This window comes from Musa acuminata, chromosome BXJ1-5 (genome assembly GCF_036884655.1).
Source record: "Musa acuminata AAA Group cultivar baxijiao chromosome BXJ1-5, Cavendish_Baxijiao_AAA, whole genome shotgun sequence".
NCBI lineage: Eukaryota > Viridiplantae > Streptophyta > Magnoliopsida > Zingiberales > Musaceae > Musa > Musa acuminata.
This window is the reverse complement of record NC_088331.1, coordinates 44,596,944-44,613,673: the sequence shown is the minus strand read 5'-3', so window position 1 is coordinate 44,613,673 and position 16,730 is coordinate 44,596,944. Positions and strand designations below refer to the sequence as shown.

General features: G+C 35.0%; 1 protein-coding gene across 2 annotated transcripts; it reads right to left on the bottom strand.

The window, feature by feature from the left end:
• Window positions 1-3,453: 3,453 nt before the first annotated feature.
• LOC103985392 (vacuolar protein sorting-associated protein 26B) lies at window positions 3,454-16,383 on the bottom strand. 2 transcript variants are annotated; one of them, XM_009403066.3, is made up of 12 exons: window positions 16,188-16,383; window positions 16,046-16,101; window positions 15,187-15,261; window positions 14,297-14,371; window positions 14,109-14,181; window positions 12,893-12,937; window positions 11,354-11,465; window positions 9,406-9,472; window positions 8,765-8,809; window positions 6,010-6,065; window positions 5,755-5,930; window positions 3,454-3,968 (listed from the first exon to the last, which is right to left on the bottom strand). In XM_009403066.3, the coding sequence occupies exons 2-12, from the start codon at window positions 16,046-16,048 to the stop codon at window positions 3,790-3,792; spliced, it is 906 nt and encodes a 301-aa protein (XP_009401341.2). In that variant the 5' UTR covers window positions 16,049-16,101; window positions 16,188-16,383; the 3' UTR covers window positions 3,454-3,789. The 2 variants fall into 2 exon arrangements, with proteins under 2 accessions (XP_009401341.2, XP_009401342.2); XM_009403067.3 differs by having other exon boundaries at window positions 16,227-16,381.
• Window positions 16,384-16,730: the final 347 nt, after the last annotated feature.

The window sequence follows — 16,730 nt, the reverse complement described above, 5'->3', positions numbered from 1 at the left end:
TCCACCTCCTCTCCCCCATCGTCGCTCAATACATCATTGTAACCCTTTACAACCTCCTCTTCGTCCAAGCATACCGCTCTATTATCGAGTCAAAAAAACCTCTCATCGCCACCCTCATGGACCTCCTTGGCATCCCCGATACGTCGACTAATTTCATCAAGGACGTGCTCAAGGCCCTCTTCTCCCTAGCCCTTTACCCACTCAACCGCACCACCCTTGTTGAGTTGGGCATCGTGCTGCTCCTCTTCACGTTGGTGGTGAAGGACGGGTGGAGGGGGTGGTGGGGGATATGACGAGAATATGGAGGCATTCTGGAGGGTGGACAACATTAATATCCTAGTGGATCCGATGGTTGGGGGGAGTGAGAGGGTAAGGAAAAGTGCTATGGCTGAACTGCTAAACCTAGTAAAGAGCAACGTCAATATTTATTATTTGTAGCATGTGTACGTGGTTTATTATTCTCAATTTTGATAAATTGACTTATAAAGGGATACACAACAATTTAATACAAAAAATATATAAATATAAATAGAGATTAGATAGTGAAATAAAATTTAGATAGGAAATTTAATTTACATTCTAATATTTTCTTTTTCCTTCTTACCAAACTATAATGTACAAATTTTGGGCTTTGATTTTATTGGTTTCACTTTTTTTTTTTATATTCTGTCTCATTTCCTTTGATCAACGAATAAATAAAAAATCAACTACAAAATGATTTTTCAAAACAAAATTATTATAAATAAATAAAGATTCAACGAGAATGGACTTATGACCACACTATGCTCAAACGTAAAGCATGGTTAAGGAACACACCAAGGAAAAAAAAAAATTAGCCTTCAAGACTATTCAATGATTTGTATATTTAATCATATTGAGTTGGGCTTTTCTGATGATTTCTACATCAGAACTAATAAAAGAAGAATTAGATTTCTACAATAACGAAGAGAAGCTTATCATTGCCAAATTAATTAATCCAAGAAAAGGATAAGTATGATTTTTTTTTTCTTCACAAGGACTGATTTCCACAAGAGAAGGGATCTAATAAATATTTAATAATATTTTTGTGAATTTTAGATTTTGTATCACATCTGAAAATGATGAATTTGATTATATATAGGACCAAATGAGTCTATTGTTATTGATTTGATTTTAAATATTTTGAATTTCACAATATATATATATATATATAATTAATGGATCAATTTTTTCATTAATTTGTTTTTGGTACCCAAAAAATAACAATTAATGAATAACTGCAGCAATATTGGTGTGAAACCTTTGTTTTGGACATGAGTTTAAATATATATATAACACAAATGATTAACTTGAGTTTTGTTGTTGGGTTAAATATATACAATTAATCTTTGTTTAGCAATATTTTGTATATGAAATCTCCACTTTAGTTTTACATATAAATTGGAAGCATGGATTAGATAGATTGTATGCAAAATAAAAAGAGTGTAATATCATTAATTTAAGGTTAAATATTATGATGTAGTGACTGAATGGGGAAAGAAGGGGTAAAGAAGTCTTTAAATTGGAAGTAGATGGGGAGAAGCATATCATATAGAAAAGGTTATGTTAGGTCTAAAACCAATGATTGGGTTGGAAAAGAAGGGAAGAAGACAAATACTCCCTGTGACATCCTCCATCCCACTTCATTTCTCCCACTGCCCTACATGATGTACTCTAATCCCTAGTGCTGTTCCTTTTTCTTCCTCTTTTGCCTGCTGTGAAGAAAGATGGGAGAAACACAAGTCCCATGTGGAGTCATTGTGGCCATGAGTTTATTCTAATCAGAGTTTGTGGTGTGGTGGACTCTCAGGACCTTTGATGTTCATGCATGCAGCCAGTCCATTGCTGGAAGGTGGTGGTGGTGGTGGTGGTGGTGATATCATCATCCCCTGTCAAGATCTTGTTTGGTTGGGAGGGCAGAATCATTGGGCTAAGATGAGAAGCTACTTGTTCTCTCTCAAGATTCCAAGGGAAGTGGAACCAGTTTTTGGTGGTGTTCCTTGCAAAGCAACTTTGACATTGCTTGTTTGATGGCTTGTAGGATGTAACTGGGACTGGTTGATATGGTTCAGGTCATATCTATTATGATTGGAATTAAGCTTGCCTTGTCTATCTATTAAGGCTCTGTTGAAACATCCTGATGATTTGTGCATTTTGTATGTTATTTTTATTTGTAATCTTAAAAGAAAAAAAAAACAACAAGAACAGAATAGTAAAATCTTAATGTTTGAGTTTGGTTCACAATTTAATATAATAAAAAAATAGTTTTTTTTTTTTTTGGAAATGTGATCATAAAATATAGCAAAATGGGGTACCCAATCAATCTTTAAAAGATAACAACTAATGCAAACTAGTTAGTGTGTTGTGTTTGGTACCTCAATTTTCAGCATGTTTGGTGGTGAAGAGATTTTGGTGGGCCACCACCTGGAGCACCCAATGAGAAAGTCACACATATCTACAACAAAAAGCCATGTCATTTACATGTCATAATCAATTTGGCAAGTGTTGTCATGTCATTATAGCTTGATTTTTGTGTCATTCATTTATAAAATCTCTGTTTATTTCTTTAAATTACTATCAGCAAGAGTGTCAAAATTGACCTCATCACTACCAATGAACTATTTATTGAATTGAAGAAAGTAATGTGCTTAAGACAGCAACTGGATAAGACCTTTGCAACTATTATGACCTTCTTCTTCTTCTTGTTTTTATTGTAGAGTATTGATTGATTTAGTAAAGACTTTGATAATTTATTGTAAGATTTTATATTTGAATTTTACCTTCTATCACTTAACCTTCGAAAAACAAAAAAAAACAAAAATCTTTACTCGACATTTAGACAGAAACAAAAGCCTATGCTATCCTTGATGATTACTAGGTGTATTATATACCTTGTTTGGCCTTGGAACAGATCCACAGGTTTCAGCAAAGCTGATTACTTCCAAGGATGAAAAAGATGCACTGCTTTAAACCATCTTTAGATTGACAAGTCGTTTTGTTCCATTTGTTTTCTTTCTGTTTCGATCATTCATGTTATAGTGGTTGAGAATAGAAATTTCTTTAATAAAATGTAGTAGCCACAATAAAATATAAACTGAAATTGTGTTGTGCTATCCAGCAGATGCAATCAAATGCTAAGAATCTTAGAGAGATGGAGGGGGAGGAAAGCAGCAGAAGCAGCCTTGAAAGCAACAAAAAGCAAAGGGCCCTTTCACAATTGGTAATGCCTCAATGATGAGAATTTTCTCAAATAGTTAAGAATATAGATTTCTTGTTACTTGTCACATCAAAGTATACAAGTCTCATAAAGAAAATATATGCAACAATGTGCAATCCTGGAGGATCTGCTTCTCATAAAATAAAAAAGGCTACAATTGGTTTCTTGAAGGCCCCCCCCCCACATTAGCAGAAAGTGTCAAGTGGATGTCATGCACATAGAATAACAGCAGTTTCTCTTACTATAGTCACATCTGTCAGACAAAATCAAATAAAATTTTATGCCAGAGTCGACTAGAGCACTGTATCATACGAGATATGGGTGTCTTCAAAAGGATGATAAGATCAATCGTGTACTACAGGAAACATGACAAGAAAATATACAACTACAAACAGAGACCAACTAGTTGATACACATGCAACATTACCAGTTCTCCTGAATTCATACTGATAAGCATGGGGAAAGCTCTTGGCATATGGTCATATTCCTCATAATCCTGTTAATCCATTCACTTAGATGTTACGTAGGCTTCGAATCCCTTCAAAGTGCAGAAACTAACAAGTTTCCAGGAGGCGATATATTGTGATTTCTTGCTGCTTGAAGTAGCGCCGATCCTCTTCATCCATGAGAACTAGGTTCAGGTAATACTTCACACTGAATTTGTTGTTGATGTTGCGATATGTAGGTGTCAACTCATAAGGGCTCAAGAATAATCTGACCGGAATTGATTCCCCTGTCAAATTAACAAAGATAGAGCAGAACAACTGTAAAAAAGTAAGCAACTAATCATAAGAGGCTTCACATATCAGAGAAAACTAGTAGTGAACCCTGATCTGATAGCCTTAGATAATGTACGATATCTTTGTGGGATTTCTTTGGAAGGAATAACTATCAATGGCTACTGTGTGAACTCGACAATGTCTTTGTGCACCCCAAACCATGGTATTGGTTTGTGTTTATCTGCATCTCCCCCTTTCTCTCCCGACCTTGTTCTTGTTTTCTCTTATCTCATTAAAGATGATGATGGGCTTCTTAGTCATTATTTATTCCAAGAAAAAAAAGAAAAGAGAAGAAAATTTTATATCTGCATGCTCCATTTGCAAACTTGAACTTTCAAATTCAAGCTTAAAGCTGGATTTATGGAGTAACTGAAAGGTTGATGCAGTATGCATGTACCTGCTATGCTGAATAGCACGTGACATGAAAGTACAGTCTTGCTGTCAGAAAGCACAAACATTTAAGTTCTATGAAAGCTAGTAAGAAAATCAAGCGGAAAAACTTAGGTAGACAGTTTGGTTTATACGCATGTTTTCTGGACTAATTAGACAGATTTGTGGAACTATTGGTTACATTACTAAGATATTGTAACATAAACCATTTGCAAGGAGCATTTGGTAAATGACATAAGAGGATCAATGCAAGGAAAAGGTGAAAATTTGAGCTTTTCCGTAAGCATAAAGGAGAAATTGAATTCATAATAACAGAAGATGAACAGAGAAAGAGAGAGAAGAGAAGAGAGAGTAAGAAGTCCAAGGCAGATTAAATGATTTAGAAAGATACAGACAAGTGAAGATGGTAGCAGGCAGAAACACAGATGGCCATCCCAATGATAACCCATGAAGTAAATATAAAGGAGCATATGAAGTAAATAAAAAGGTGCCTCCATCGCTTTATCATGACTCCTTGCTTTTATTTCCAGATGATATAAAAGGTTTTCAAGCATCAATCAGAGCCTACAAGGATATTGTTGCCATCTAAATCCATAAACAGTCTACCTTTCAAGATAACATGTTGAACCTGTCCCATTTGTAAACATATCATGAACCTGTGCCATATAAGGGATGCTCTAACTGCATGTGGACAAAGCTCATATGGAGACTGTGGATCCCTCTGTGGCCTATTGAGAAAATGGATCAAATCCCAAAGAATTTGAATATTTTATTGTATATATCTGCATCAGACAGTGCAATGCGCTAAAGCACCCAAGGTTCATGAAATCATCTTAGCACCTAATATACTACAACAGTACAACTACACCAATAGCACATTACCCAAGCTTCCAACTAAGAAAATTTAGTTATTATACTGTGGTGATCAAAACTTAAGCAACTAAAGATATACAATTATTTAGGGTTGGCTACATGTATTGATATGTAAAAGGTTATATCTTTCATTAAATTAAGAATATTTAAATCTTTATTTATAGTTTCTATTAAAGCCATTGTGAATCATGAAACAACAATATGTTGAAATAAGATACTGTGAATCATTCCATTCTTGTGATTTCTCATTTTTCTAAACTAGTTCTTCTGGTTGGTTATTCTTGAGATAATACCCAAAAAAACAAACTAAGCAGAAAGTGAAATCTAACATAATGGGAATAAGACCTCCAACATGTGAATAATTTTTAATTCTGTACACATGATATACCAAATAAAAATGATGATATTGAAGGATTTCATACATAAGATATTTGAAGAGTAAAGTATGTGTGCAGGTAAGAATTCACTGTTCTGTACCTCTTACAGGAGCACCATCCATCAATTCATATTTTGCCAGTGTCTCAGTCTCAACATAAGTATTAGGTCCTGAACCAGTAGATTCTCGACGTCTTATCTCAAGTTCCATATTTTTTAATTTGATTCTTACCAAAAGAAAGTATATCTTGCCAATTATAACATCCTTCTGATGGTATCTGGATAAAACCAATTCCCATTAGAGGACAAGTAGTGCAAATTTGACCAGAAAAGTTGAATCCCATATACAGGGCTTACTTGCTTTTACTATACTCGAACTCAATGTGCAAGCAATCTTCAATTCCAACTTCCATCTGCAAAACTAGCCAACCATATCAAGACAAGATACCTACTTCAAATGTAAATAAAGCTAAATTCATGGGAAAACTGATACAATCTGCAATATGTGACATATAGTTTGCACATGGTTTACCTTCCTTAGTAGTTAGGTTCCTCCGAGAATTTGACAAGCAACAATTATTTCATACTAGAAGCTAAGTTAAGTTTCATATAATTATTTTGAAGAGTCATCAATCTGAGATGAGTATTGAACTAGATTTCACCTTAAAAATATACATGATAAAAACTAAGAGAAGAAATATTCTTCCTGTACAAATTTAGCTAAATAAAATATTTGAAAATTGAGTGGAAGGACCAATGTAGCACTGGAATCCATGCAGCGCCTACTAGGGAGTGTCCTGAGTATTCAATTGATCCTAACATCAGAAATTGAGATAAAGGAATTATGATACCACAATTCCACATATTGTACCTATATATCTATTATATACATATGCATATATTAGAGCACCTGGGTCCAATGACTGGACCAAAATGTTTTTGGACCTTTTCGACCCCAATAGAATGGTGTAAATTATTTCATGATTGAATGCTCTCATGCCATCCTATCAGGATCCAGCTTGAAACCACATGGAATTTGTAACCAAACATGATTATTGTGTTACTCAATGGGTTCATAATGATCTACACATATAAAACATTGATTTGGGTTTGTTAGGGAATCAGACAAAATTCAAGAATAGCACTGAAGACGTCATCAGGTTTAAGTCTCATTTAAGCATGAGCATTCTTTAATGCAATTGTGGTATACAAGTAGACAAAAAATTACATTTAACCATTTACTTTCTTTTAAATATCAACAGTAGTTTTGGCTAAATATTTAATAGCAATACTACCATTCTGTTGAGAGAGTTGAAATAAAAAAATGCATGGTATATGTCATGCTTGATGATTTGTACTTGAAACCAGCCAGTATGTTGGCACCCGAAAACCACTTTCATCATGTTGACCCTGCCACCACAAGCTAATTTTCATATTCTCAACAGTTTTGGACTTTTGGTTGTGTAACACTTCAATTAGTCCCACATCGAAGATGAGCAAGATTAAAATTGACTAACAAGAGTCTGATGAGTGTACTATTATCAACCTCAACTTAAGCATTTTGATCAGTGATCTAGGCCAAACAAAGTTGATGAGCCAATTAGCCTATCAAACCCAGGTCATGACATTTGGTATCAGAACCGACCTAGTATTTAAGCATGGTGAGGGGGCCCAAGTAGGAAAGGGTTACCCATAGATGGAGTAAGAAGACTCATCACAACGTGAAGCTACCATTGACTTACGCCTCATATGCACCATGCTAGGGGTTAATCTAGGTTATGCTGAACGTTGGCGAGGATGTCAAGCCCTTGAGTGGGGGAAATTGTAACACCCCGATTAGTTTCAAATTGGAAGTCTGTTGTGACATTTGGGATCAGGCTAACCTAGTATTTGGGCATTGTGAGGGTGCTCGAGTAGGAAAGGACTACATGTGAATGAAGTCAGAGGACTTGTCATGGTGTGGAGCCACCACTAGGCTATGTCTCACATGCACTATGGTAGAGTTTGATCTGAGCTATGTTGAGCCTTGATGAAGACGTCAAGCTCTTGAGTGGAGAAAATTGTAACACCCCGATTAGTCTTACATCGGAAGTGGACAAAATTAAAATTGGCTTATATGAGTCTTATGAGTATACTACTATCAACTTCAACTTAAGCATTTTGACCAATGGTTTAGATCAAACGAAGTTGATAAGCCAGTTAACCTATTAGGCTCAGGTCATGATAGGTTGTGTACAGTTGGAAATTATGCTAGAACAAGTTAATGCAATTTCATACAGATTGGTATGTACTAGGCAGTGCTTGTCCATCAGGGAATAAACCGACACATGGACCACTCAGTTTTGATGGTCCACATTTAGTATAAAGCTTACTGCAATAAATCCTCTGAACCAAGCAATAAGTCTTTTTTTTTAACCCTAAAACCCACTCCCCCTCCCCTCCATGCCTCCTGCAACATGTGTTGCATGTCATTCACCACTTGTCGCCTGCCGCACATTAGTGGTACTCCTCCGCCACCACCACCGCCACCACCTCCTCATCCTCTTCCTCCACCAACTCCTTCACCCCTCCTCTTCTTCTCCACTACCACCTTCCCATCTGCCTCTTCTCTTTCTCATGATCCTCTTCTCCTCCTCTCTCCTCTTTTATACCATGGTGCATTCCTACGTGCCAAATGTTGGTACGCTAGGCCAGGATGGACTAGTTTGCGTTTGGTATCCAAAACTAAGAACCTCGGCAAGAACCAACCCCAACTATGCACAACTGATCTAAGTCAAAACAAGATATTGAAGTAAGCACCAAGAGACCTAATCCCTCTTGTCATTTGCAACTTCTTTGTGTTTCACCAAAGTCCCAAGAACTGCAAAGGTGATGCAGTGGAGTGACTATTGTGCATCATCTAAAATAGATGCTGAAAATTGACAGATCAGAAAGAATTCATCAGTTCAAACATCTAAGATTTCCTTTTTTCACTTTTATGCCACCACTATGCCTATGTTGGGATGGCTCATAATAGTTACATGCACCATTCTGGTTATCAGTAGGCCTCATCCAAACTGTGAAAAGGAAAACTCTGATTTCAATGGATCAGATACCGAAAACATTCACTGACCTTAATACTGTTGTTGATTGTTGGAAGAGGAGCAAAGTTGCGCACCTAATGAGAAAAAAAAGAAATCAATAAATTTTATTAATCGTGAAAAATAATCACAGTGAATTTATTTATTTTAAGCTACTACTACATCATCAAGATCACAAATAAAATTATTATCATTTCATCAGTTAGAAAACAACCCAGAAAAGAGACGGCCTTGGAAACTCAAATGTTCATATGTTCCATAAAAAGAAACATATCCATATAAGAAACTTTCACTTAATCTTTACCATAATATTCTGCATGATCAAAATTTGTGTAAAAGTGATGACAAAATAATAATATATAATTATACTGCATTCAGTCATAATCAAGACTCTACTTTTTATACAATTCAAGCAAATTTGATGGTTTACACATCTACATAATGTAGATGGTTAATTGACTATTTCTCTACACTAAAAAAGAAAAGGTAAGTAGATTTCATGGCAGATTTGTACATTCAATGACTCCTAACTATCCAATTTCAGCTGAAGTAGATCAGAACGTATACCACTTAATATGCATATAGTTTATGATAACTAAGATTTATGCAACAGTCATATGCCACTCAGTGTGCATATAATTTATGACAACTAAAATTTATGCAACAAACTTACACAGAATTCCTGATATTCCACAATGTTGCCGATGTAATTACGACTAATTGTTACTTTCAAGATGTACCTGCATTTTTGTGGCCAATAAAGGTTTATATATCCATTTCCATAACAAATATGTTACTCTTAATATTTTCTATAATAAACTTCTTGCAAGAGAATCTAACACATATCATGAGGAACTTTGTGACAGATAGAGAGTCTCATGCCAAAGGATCTCTAGAACACTTATAATCATATGCAAACATCAGCTGCAAACAATGATACCACATTAGATTCAACATAATTCTTGAGAAGAGGAGCTTCAAGGTGTGTGTCACAAACAGATGCAAGATGACTTAAACAATCATTGATGCCAATTTAGACATTTCTTTGCAATGAGCAAAATCATCATCTAGCCAGTTGTTCTCTCAGTTAGAAAACAATTACAATGTCACTGATATAAAAAAAGCTTATGCATAACTTAGACATCATATAGCCATACAAAATACAGAACACTCAAAACAAATGAGTAGAAAACAAAGTAGTGATTTGGCATTTGAATTCTGTGTCATGTATGCTTCCCTTCACAAAAGCAAATTTGCTATAACAGAAGTATTTATTGCCACATCTCTTCTGCCATGATTTCTGAAAAAAAGAATTTTGTTTGAATAAAAGCATTGAAAAGGGACAAGAATTCATGCCACTGGCAACAAGTACCCAGCACTGTAAATTAGCCAGACAACATGTCACTTAAAGGTGACTATGGATCCAAGAAAGAAGTAGAATGCAGGGCAAGGAGGGGAGATTGCATAAGTTGTCACTTCTTCCTTGAAAGAAGAAAGTCAGAAACAGGCATGAAGCCTGGATGGGTGAAAAAAAAAGACTATCTGAAAATTTTAAGCATATTCAGTGGCATACAAATCAATGAAAAAACAGAACAGGAGATCGTGCCTTCTTACTAATTTGTTATCCCTCAGTATGTGGTTAGCAGGAATCTAACTTCAGAGGCATCATTTATCACATAAGTATGTCTCGTAATTTTCACAGGGAAATGGAACAAAACAATTTGTGACATGCATATGCAAAGATACAAAGGACACTGAACACCATGCACAAAGCACTATATATAGCACCAGTGACCTGTACAGTAGACTCACAGAGTAGCTGCACTCCAATCCAAAAGCCAGTGTGTACCACTCACCTGGACATAGTCATGGAAGTCCACAGAACATAACATAGCATGGGCATGGGCATGGGCTAGTCACATGCTAAAATGGGCATATGAGTATGCCACATGCAGAAATAGGCATGGGATAAAATAAATTTCATGATAAGTATCCTGTGAGGAAACTAAGATAAATAAACTAAAATGTCATGACAGGCATATAACATTCACTTCAGGAAGCTAACAAAGAGGTTGAAGATACAAGTAGCAGAATCAAAATATATCAATAGCCTTCATGATGTTATCTCAAAGCTTACATCAGGTCCTTATACTGAACTTCAATTTGTTTTGTTAAAAAAATTTAACATATTTTTCAACTTTGATAATGATTAGCAACTAAAAGGTAATAAAATATGTAGCTACCAATGAAATCACGTCAACTTCTAAATGAAGCAAAAAGGATAGCATAGATTGATTAAAGCAGCATGATACACTTCTTAACTGAAATTAACACAAGGCTACTTATGGAATAGAGCTGCAAACCATATGATATTGGAGGTATCTTAAAAGGTATTAGACATTGGGTTTACAGTGCAGCATCGCATTGTGTGAAAAAACTGCTAGCAGTGCTATAAGTAATCAAACTTGTGGAAATGAAATTCCATAATAATTCAGAAGCTTGAGTACGCAGTCCATTAATTCGCAAAACCAAAAGTAATCTTGATGAACCATCTAAGTGCCAATACAGAGGCAATGCTACTAAACTTTAAAGGCAATTGACATAAATCGAGAGATCCTTACCTGAGTCTCACATTAATTCCACTGTATGACTCATATGGCATTTCAACAGTAGAAAACTCAAATGGATATGTCTTTCTTTCATATAAGTCACCAGGGATATCTAATTCACGTACTGCATAAAAGAAAAGTTTATCTTGTGACCAAGGAACTAACTGTTAATACTTAATACAACAAAATATTTTAACAAAAACACAAAATAAGAATCATCATGTATTTGCAATGACTTGTTAACAAAAGTAACAGGCAATAATGAGGTTCATAGATTTCGTAAGTCATTATCATGTCTCCAAATAGCAAGATAATTCATTGTGAAACATGCCAAGATGTGTTTTGCTTGGATATTAACCTAGTAACCTGAATATTGGAGATGATAAACGACAAAACAAATGGGACATTACGGTTTCTTGTTGTTTTGTTGTATAAACGACAAAACAAAATGGCATCATTTCACAAGAAGCAATAGTATAATTTCCATGTAAGAGTATAAATGAAAGGCTAGCGAACAAAAGTTCACAAACACCAAAAATTGCATATCATTTGGCATGAACTACTTAGATAATATATTATATATTTCCACATGGACAAATAAAAGAGAAAGAAAAAGAGATAAAAAATAAATTAAAGAAAAACAAGTAGGTAAATCAAAAGATTTTCAATTGACAATGTAAACAGATTGAAGAATAGAACAAGGAGGTAAAAGATGAGTATTAGAAACCTAGCAAGAAAATTCAGTGTTTTAAGCAACACAAAACCTTAAAACAAACAGAATACTGGTAGTGCTGGCAGTGCACAATATGTAACCTTTGCTATGAAAGGTGATTGGCATGTCTAGAAGGTAGTGAAACAAATAAATGCACTAAAGACATGTGGAGGGCACTGATGTGTCCAACTATTCATGTTAAAATAAAATTCAGTGCATTGGAGCATTGGATTGGACTGTTTCCAGCTGCAAAACACCTAATCAGTTCAGCAGCCCAGGCTCTTAATATAATACAGCAAAAAGAATACAACGAAGAGCACTACCTTAACTATTTTCTGGAAGATTTTCCACTAATTTAGCTTATTGAAGTCAAACCTTTATTCTGAAAAAAGTGATGCATTTACATGTTCTTTGGTTTTCCTCTCACCAAGTGTCTATTTAGGTTAAATTTTCTCATTCCTGTTTACTGTTGTTAAGATGATGCATCCACATAGTATTTAAAATGATAAGCATCAATAATGAATGAGTTTTCATCGATTTAACATCGGATATGCAAAATCCTGACTGCTCCAAAAGGTCAATATTGAAAAAAGGACATCCAGGATTTATACTAGTTGACGTACTGATACCATGGTACTTGGAGAAACTTCAACAATCTAATCAGAATCTGATGCTTATTGAAATACTTCTATTTTTCACTTTAGAGAATGTGAGCATTGAGACGGTCCCCTATAAAAATAATTCTAAAACTTGAACTAATAAGCATATGCTACTTTTCTATTATTGGTAGGAAATGAAAATTACAAATAAGATCTTTAGGTCGCCGAAGCAAAACTCACCTAGCGAGGTGAAGTCATAAAAGTTGCCCTTGTCAAAATAAAGCTCTGGGCAAAACAAAAGAAGTTTTATTATAAGTAGTAAGTACCAACAAGATGCTGAAAAGGTGCACATAAAAGAATGTTATATATAGCATTTTGCTACTGAGTATAATTTATATCATCTGACAGATGCTAACAAAAAGACTCGACAGAATAAAAATGGGATTCTTTAGCACTTTTGAGTTTTGCATCATAGAAGTAGATGAAGATGCTGAGTTTTTTTTTTTAAGATGCAACAAATAGAAATTTATCTTGATTACAAAATTCACAATGGAGTTACCAGATTATATACACAAGATTATACATAGAGGTTTGCATTAATAGGCTACACATAGAATCACACACATTTACAAATTTGCTTACATGCAGAATATGATGGCACTTGTAAACATTTTGAACTGATGCAATAGTGTGAATGTTCAGTAGGCAATCTCACCTGGGTACAGGCATACATAAAAGAACTTGACAGTACAACCCAAAGGAAATCATGACTAGATCCTCCATAATTCTAAATTTCTAATACAAATTATTTTTTCTCAAACCATAAATCTGTTTCATATCTAAATTAGTAATGAATCCACCATCAATTGTTTAAATGAGAAAATTGAGCTAGAAGTATGTGAAAACTCAAATCAGTTGCATTTGACAAATATGATATTTCATCTCTTCATGTTATAAAAGATCACACCCGAAAACCAAGAGGCCTTTGTGAACTTCTATCACCAGAGTCTGAAGACAATAATTTGTCAGATCTCATGCTCCAACACAGAGTCTCTAAAAATCTCAGAATTAACTTTTAAGATAAAAAGAACAGTAAACCAATGGCAAAAATATGTCGATATATGGTGTCCTGCATCATAAGTTAAGAACATCAGGATGATGATGACAGAATTACAAAGAAAAATCATGCCATTATTTCTTGAACCATAATAGTGGATACACAACGTTTTACTGATTATAGAAATAGTTTGGCTGTGACAGCCAAATGAACTAGACCAAACAACAAAAGATAGAGTGATAAAAGACCAGATTGTTCATGTCCCTTCGGTCAATGAGTAAAGATTGTCTATTTTCGATATTCTTCTGTACTTATTATTGACTAAGAGATCGAACAAGATCATTTTTCATATATTCACCCATAACACTCAACATGTGTGAACAGAATGAAAAACATTACCTATCTGTCCAAGAAGCTCAATTTTGATACCGTTGTGTTCAACTTTTTTCCCCTGTGTAGGTTCTATAATCACCTGTACGATCAGACAAGCAATTTCTTTATCAAGATTTCAAGAAAGTGGAACATAGCATGAAGAAGCATTAATAGCAGACTAAGTATCTAAAAGGTCTAAACGGCAGCACATTTACCTCTCCAACAATGTTTTCTTTACTCTCAAAAATTGGGACCATTGTAGTCCGGCCATTATCCTTCTTTATGGAAGCCTGTACAAACAAAAACAAAGAAAGTTTATAAGTGACCAACAAGTATAACAAGCAAGCAAAGCTTTTAATAGTACAGAAGCATAAAATGGTCTGTCAGAAATGATTAAATCAAGAATTTTCTGGAATGGACCTTAACTTGAATGTTTCCCATTTTTTGTGAGTACAACAATCTAATTTATAATAGATAGAGAAAAAATTACCTCACTTATGCAACTATATAATCCTTCAATAGCAGACATAGGTTGTTGTACAAGTTACTATTGTTACAATTCAGCTACTGTTACTCAATGGATTGCAACCCAGAAGCCACTTTGAACAAGTCTTCAGGAGAATCTAAATTGAGTTCTCTCTTCCAAAATGATGTCAAACATTTAAATGTAGAATCTGTAGATGCTAAAGATAGAATATGCATGTACACATTGCTAAGTAAAACATAGCCCTAGATATATTAAATTAGAAATGTCTAGAAAGTCAAAACCTTGACGACTAAGTTCCATTCAAGCTCAGCTCATCTTTTCATTGATTAATGAAATTATATCAACTTTGATTTCTTGGTCTCAATAAGCCTAAATATGGTGGCTTCGTGTGTTTATTGACTGACAAGATCAGCATCCAAATTTCAAGGCAATGATCCAAAGTTTTTATAAATGTAGAGAAAAGAATCCTTTCCAATCATTCATATGTTCAAATAACTAATGTACCTAAAGAATTCCTTAATTATCACATAAGAAACTAGCAAGCAGTTCAGATGAAACAAGGTGAGAAAATGTTGATACTATAAGGCAATAGCATCCCACAGATCTTTAATTCTTTACCTGCTTGCGTGTTTTTCCATCAGCAAATATGACAGAGATGGTACAGGGTGGCTTGAAAGCTCCAACGATGTAATTCTGGAACATACAGAGCAAATACAAATAAAACAAGAATAACAGTTGTTTCCTATATATCTTCCTGTCACAGGAAGAAATCTACTAAATAGCTCCTGATCATATTATATCCAGATTCCAGATGTTATAAGATAGATTATGGCAAAGGATATGGATGGATACATAGGTACATGACTATCAAGAGTACCAAATATTAATTAAAATCATCTTGAAAGGCAATCCCTGAACTACTAGGCAAGGGTTCCATGAAATAAGACAGAAAATGTGAAGAAGAAACTCAACGATTGTACATGGAATCTCATGCCATCAAGTCACCGATTTTTCTTGTCAATTGGAAAAAAGAAAATCTGTGTCTAACCATTATATCTGCCTCCAAGCTATAACAAGGATATTAGTTCACTGTGGGCAATCATTAAAAGTTAGTTGTCTTCTAATTAAAAAAATAACAGGGCATTGCAGGAACAGAATCAAAACTTTCCCATGCTAATTGGCACTTTCTTAAAATAACTGTTCTTAAATCATCTGGAATTAAAAAAAAATCCTCATAATTTCATGCAAATACAATCTACAGAAAAGGTATGATCCATGAGCCATAAAAAGGCTCTGGAACATGTTGAACTTGGAGATGGAGGAATGAGCAACAAGGGAAAACAATTCCATATGGAAAGAATTAAACTTGGAGTGGATGAAAAGGTTATATTTGTTTCTCCCTTACGATTTAACCCGAAGAGATCGGAACCGACAATATAATAACTCGTAGGAAACCTGAAATAAGAAGAGGCCCTACCATGCTTCTTGAACGGGATACTGCGTCTCAAATCCCCTAACAACGAAATGATCCTCCTGCCAGTAACGCGAAATCAAAGAACAAAGTCCAGGTGATCAAGAGAAAATGTTGACAAAGTAACATCATCGATCAAGAAACGAACCTTGGAGTCTCCTCCAAGGCAGACAAAGAGGAAGCCAACCGCAGAAGATACGGTCCTCGACCACAACAGCAAACGAGGAACCGGCGGCGAGGTCGATCGGTCGTTGGGGTCGATGCCTCGTGAAAGGAGCGACAGTAGAGGCGTCGGACCGGCAGGTGCGACGGATTGTTGATCGCGGACGGCCGAGATCGAGTTTTTGGGAAGACTTTTAACGGTTGAAATCCGATATCGTGCGGAATCTTTATGCGGTATATTCCATAAGGCTTTTCCTATCTTTTTATCCAAACGACAGCGATGCCACCGGGTTGACCCGTTGGACTGCTGCAGATTGAACACAGTAACACACTGTAATAATCTCCTTCTGTGTAAGAATATTTTACATATAATTTAGTATAACATTTATGAGAAATAATTATTAAAAAAAATATAAAATTCTTAGTGCTGTATGTTTTCATTATAAACTACTCAACAACAATAACAATTTTAGTCAATACTTAGCTATTACATAAAGCAATGCAACGATTTCTCCATATTCTAGCTAGG

Bases quoted from the DNA above. Each gene is read 5' to 3' on its own strand.
- LOC103985392 (XM_009403066.3), bottom strand. The intron at 14,372-15,186 runs GTAAAGAATTAA...TTGTTTGTACAG, and splicing joins ATGGAAAAACACGCAAGCAG to GCTTCCATAAAGAAGGATAA. The intron at 14,182-14,296 runs GTAAATGTGCTG...CTGATCGTACAG, and splicing joins AAGAAAACATTGTTGGAGAG to GTGATTATAGAACCTACACA.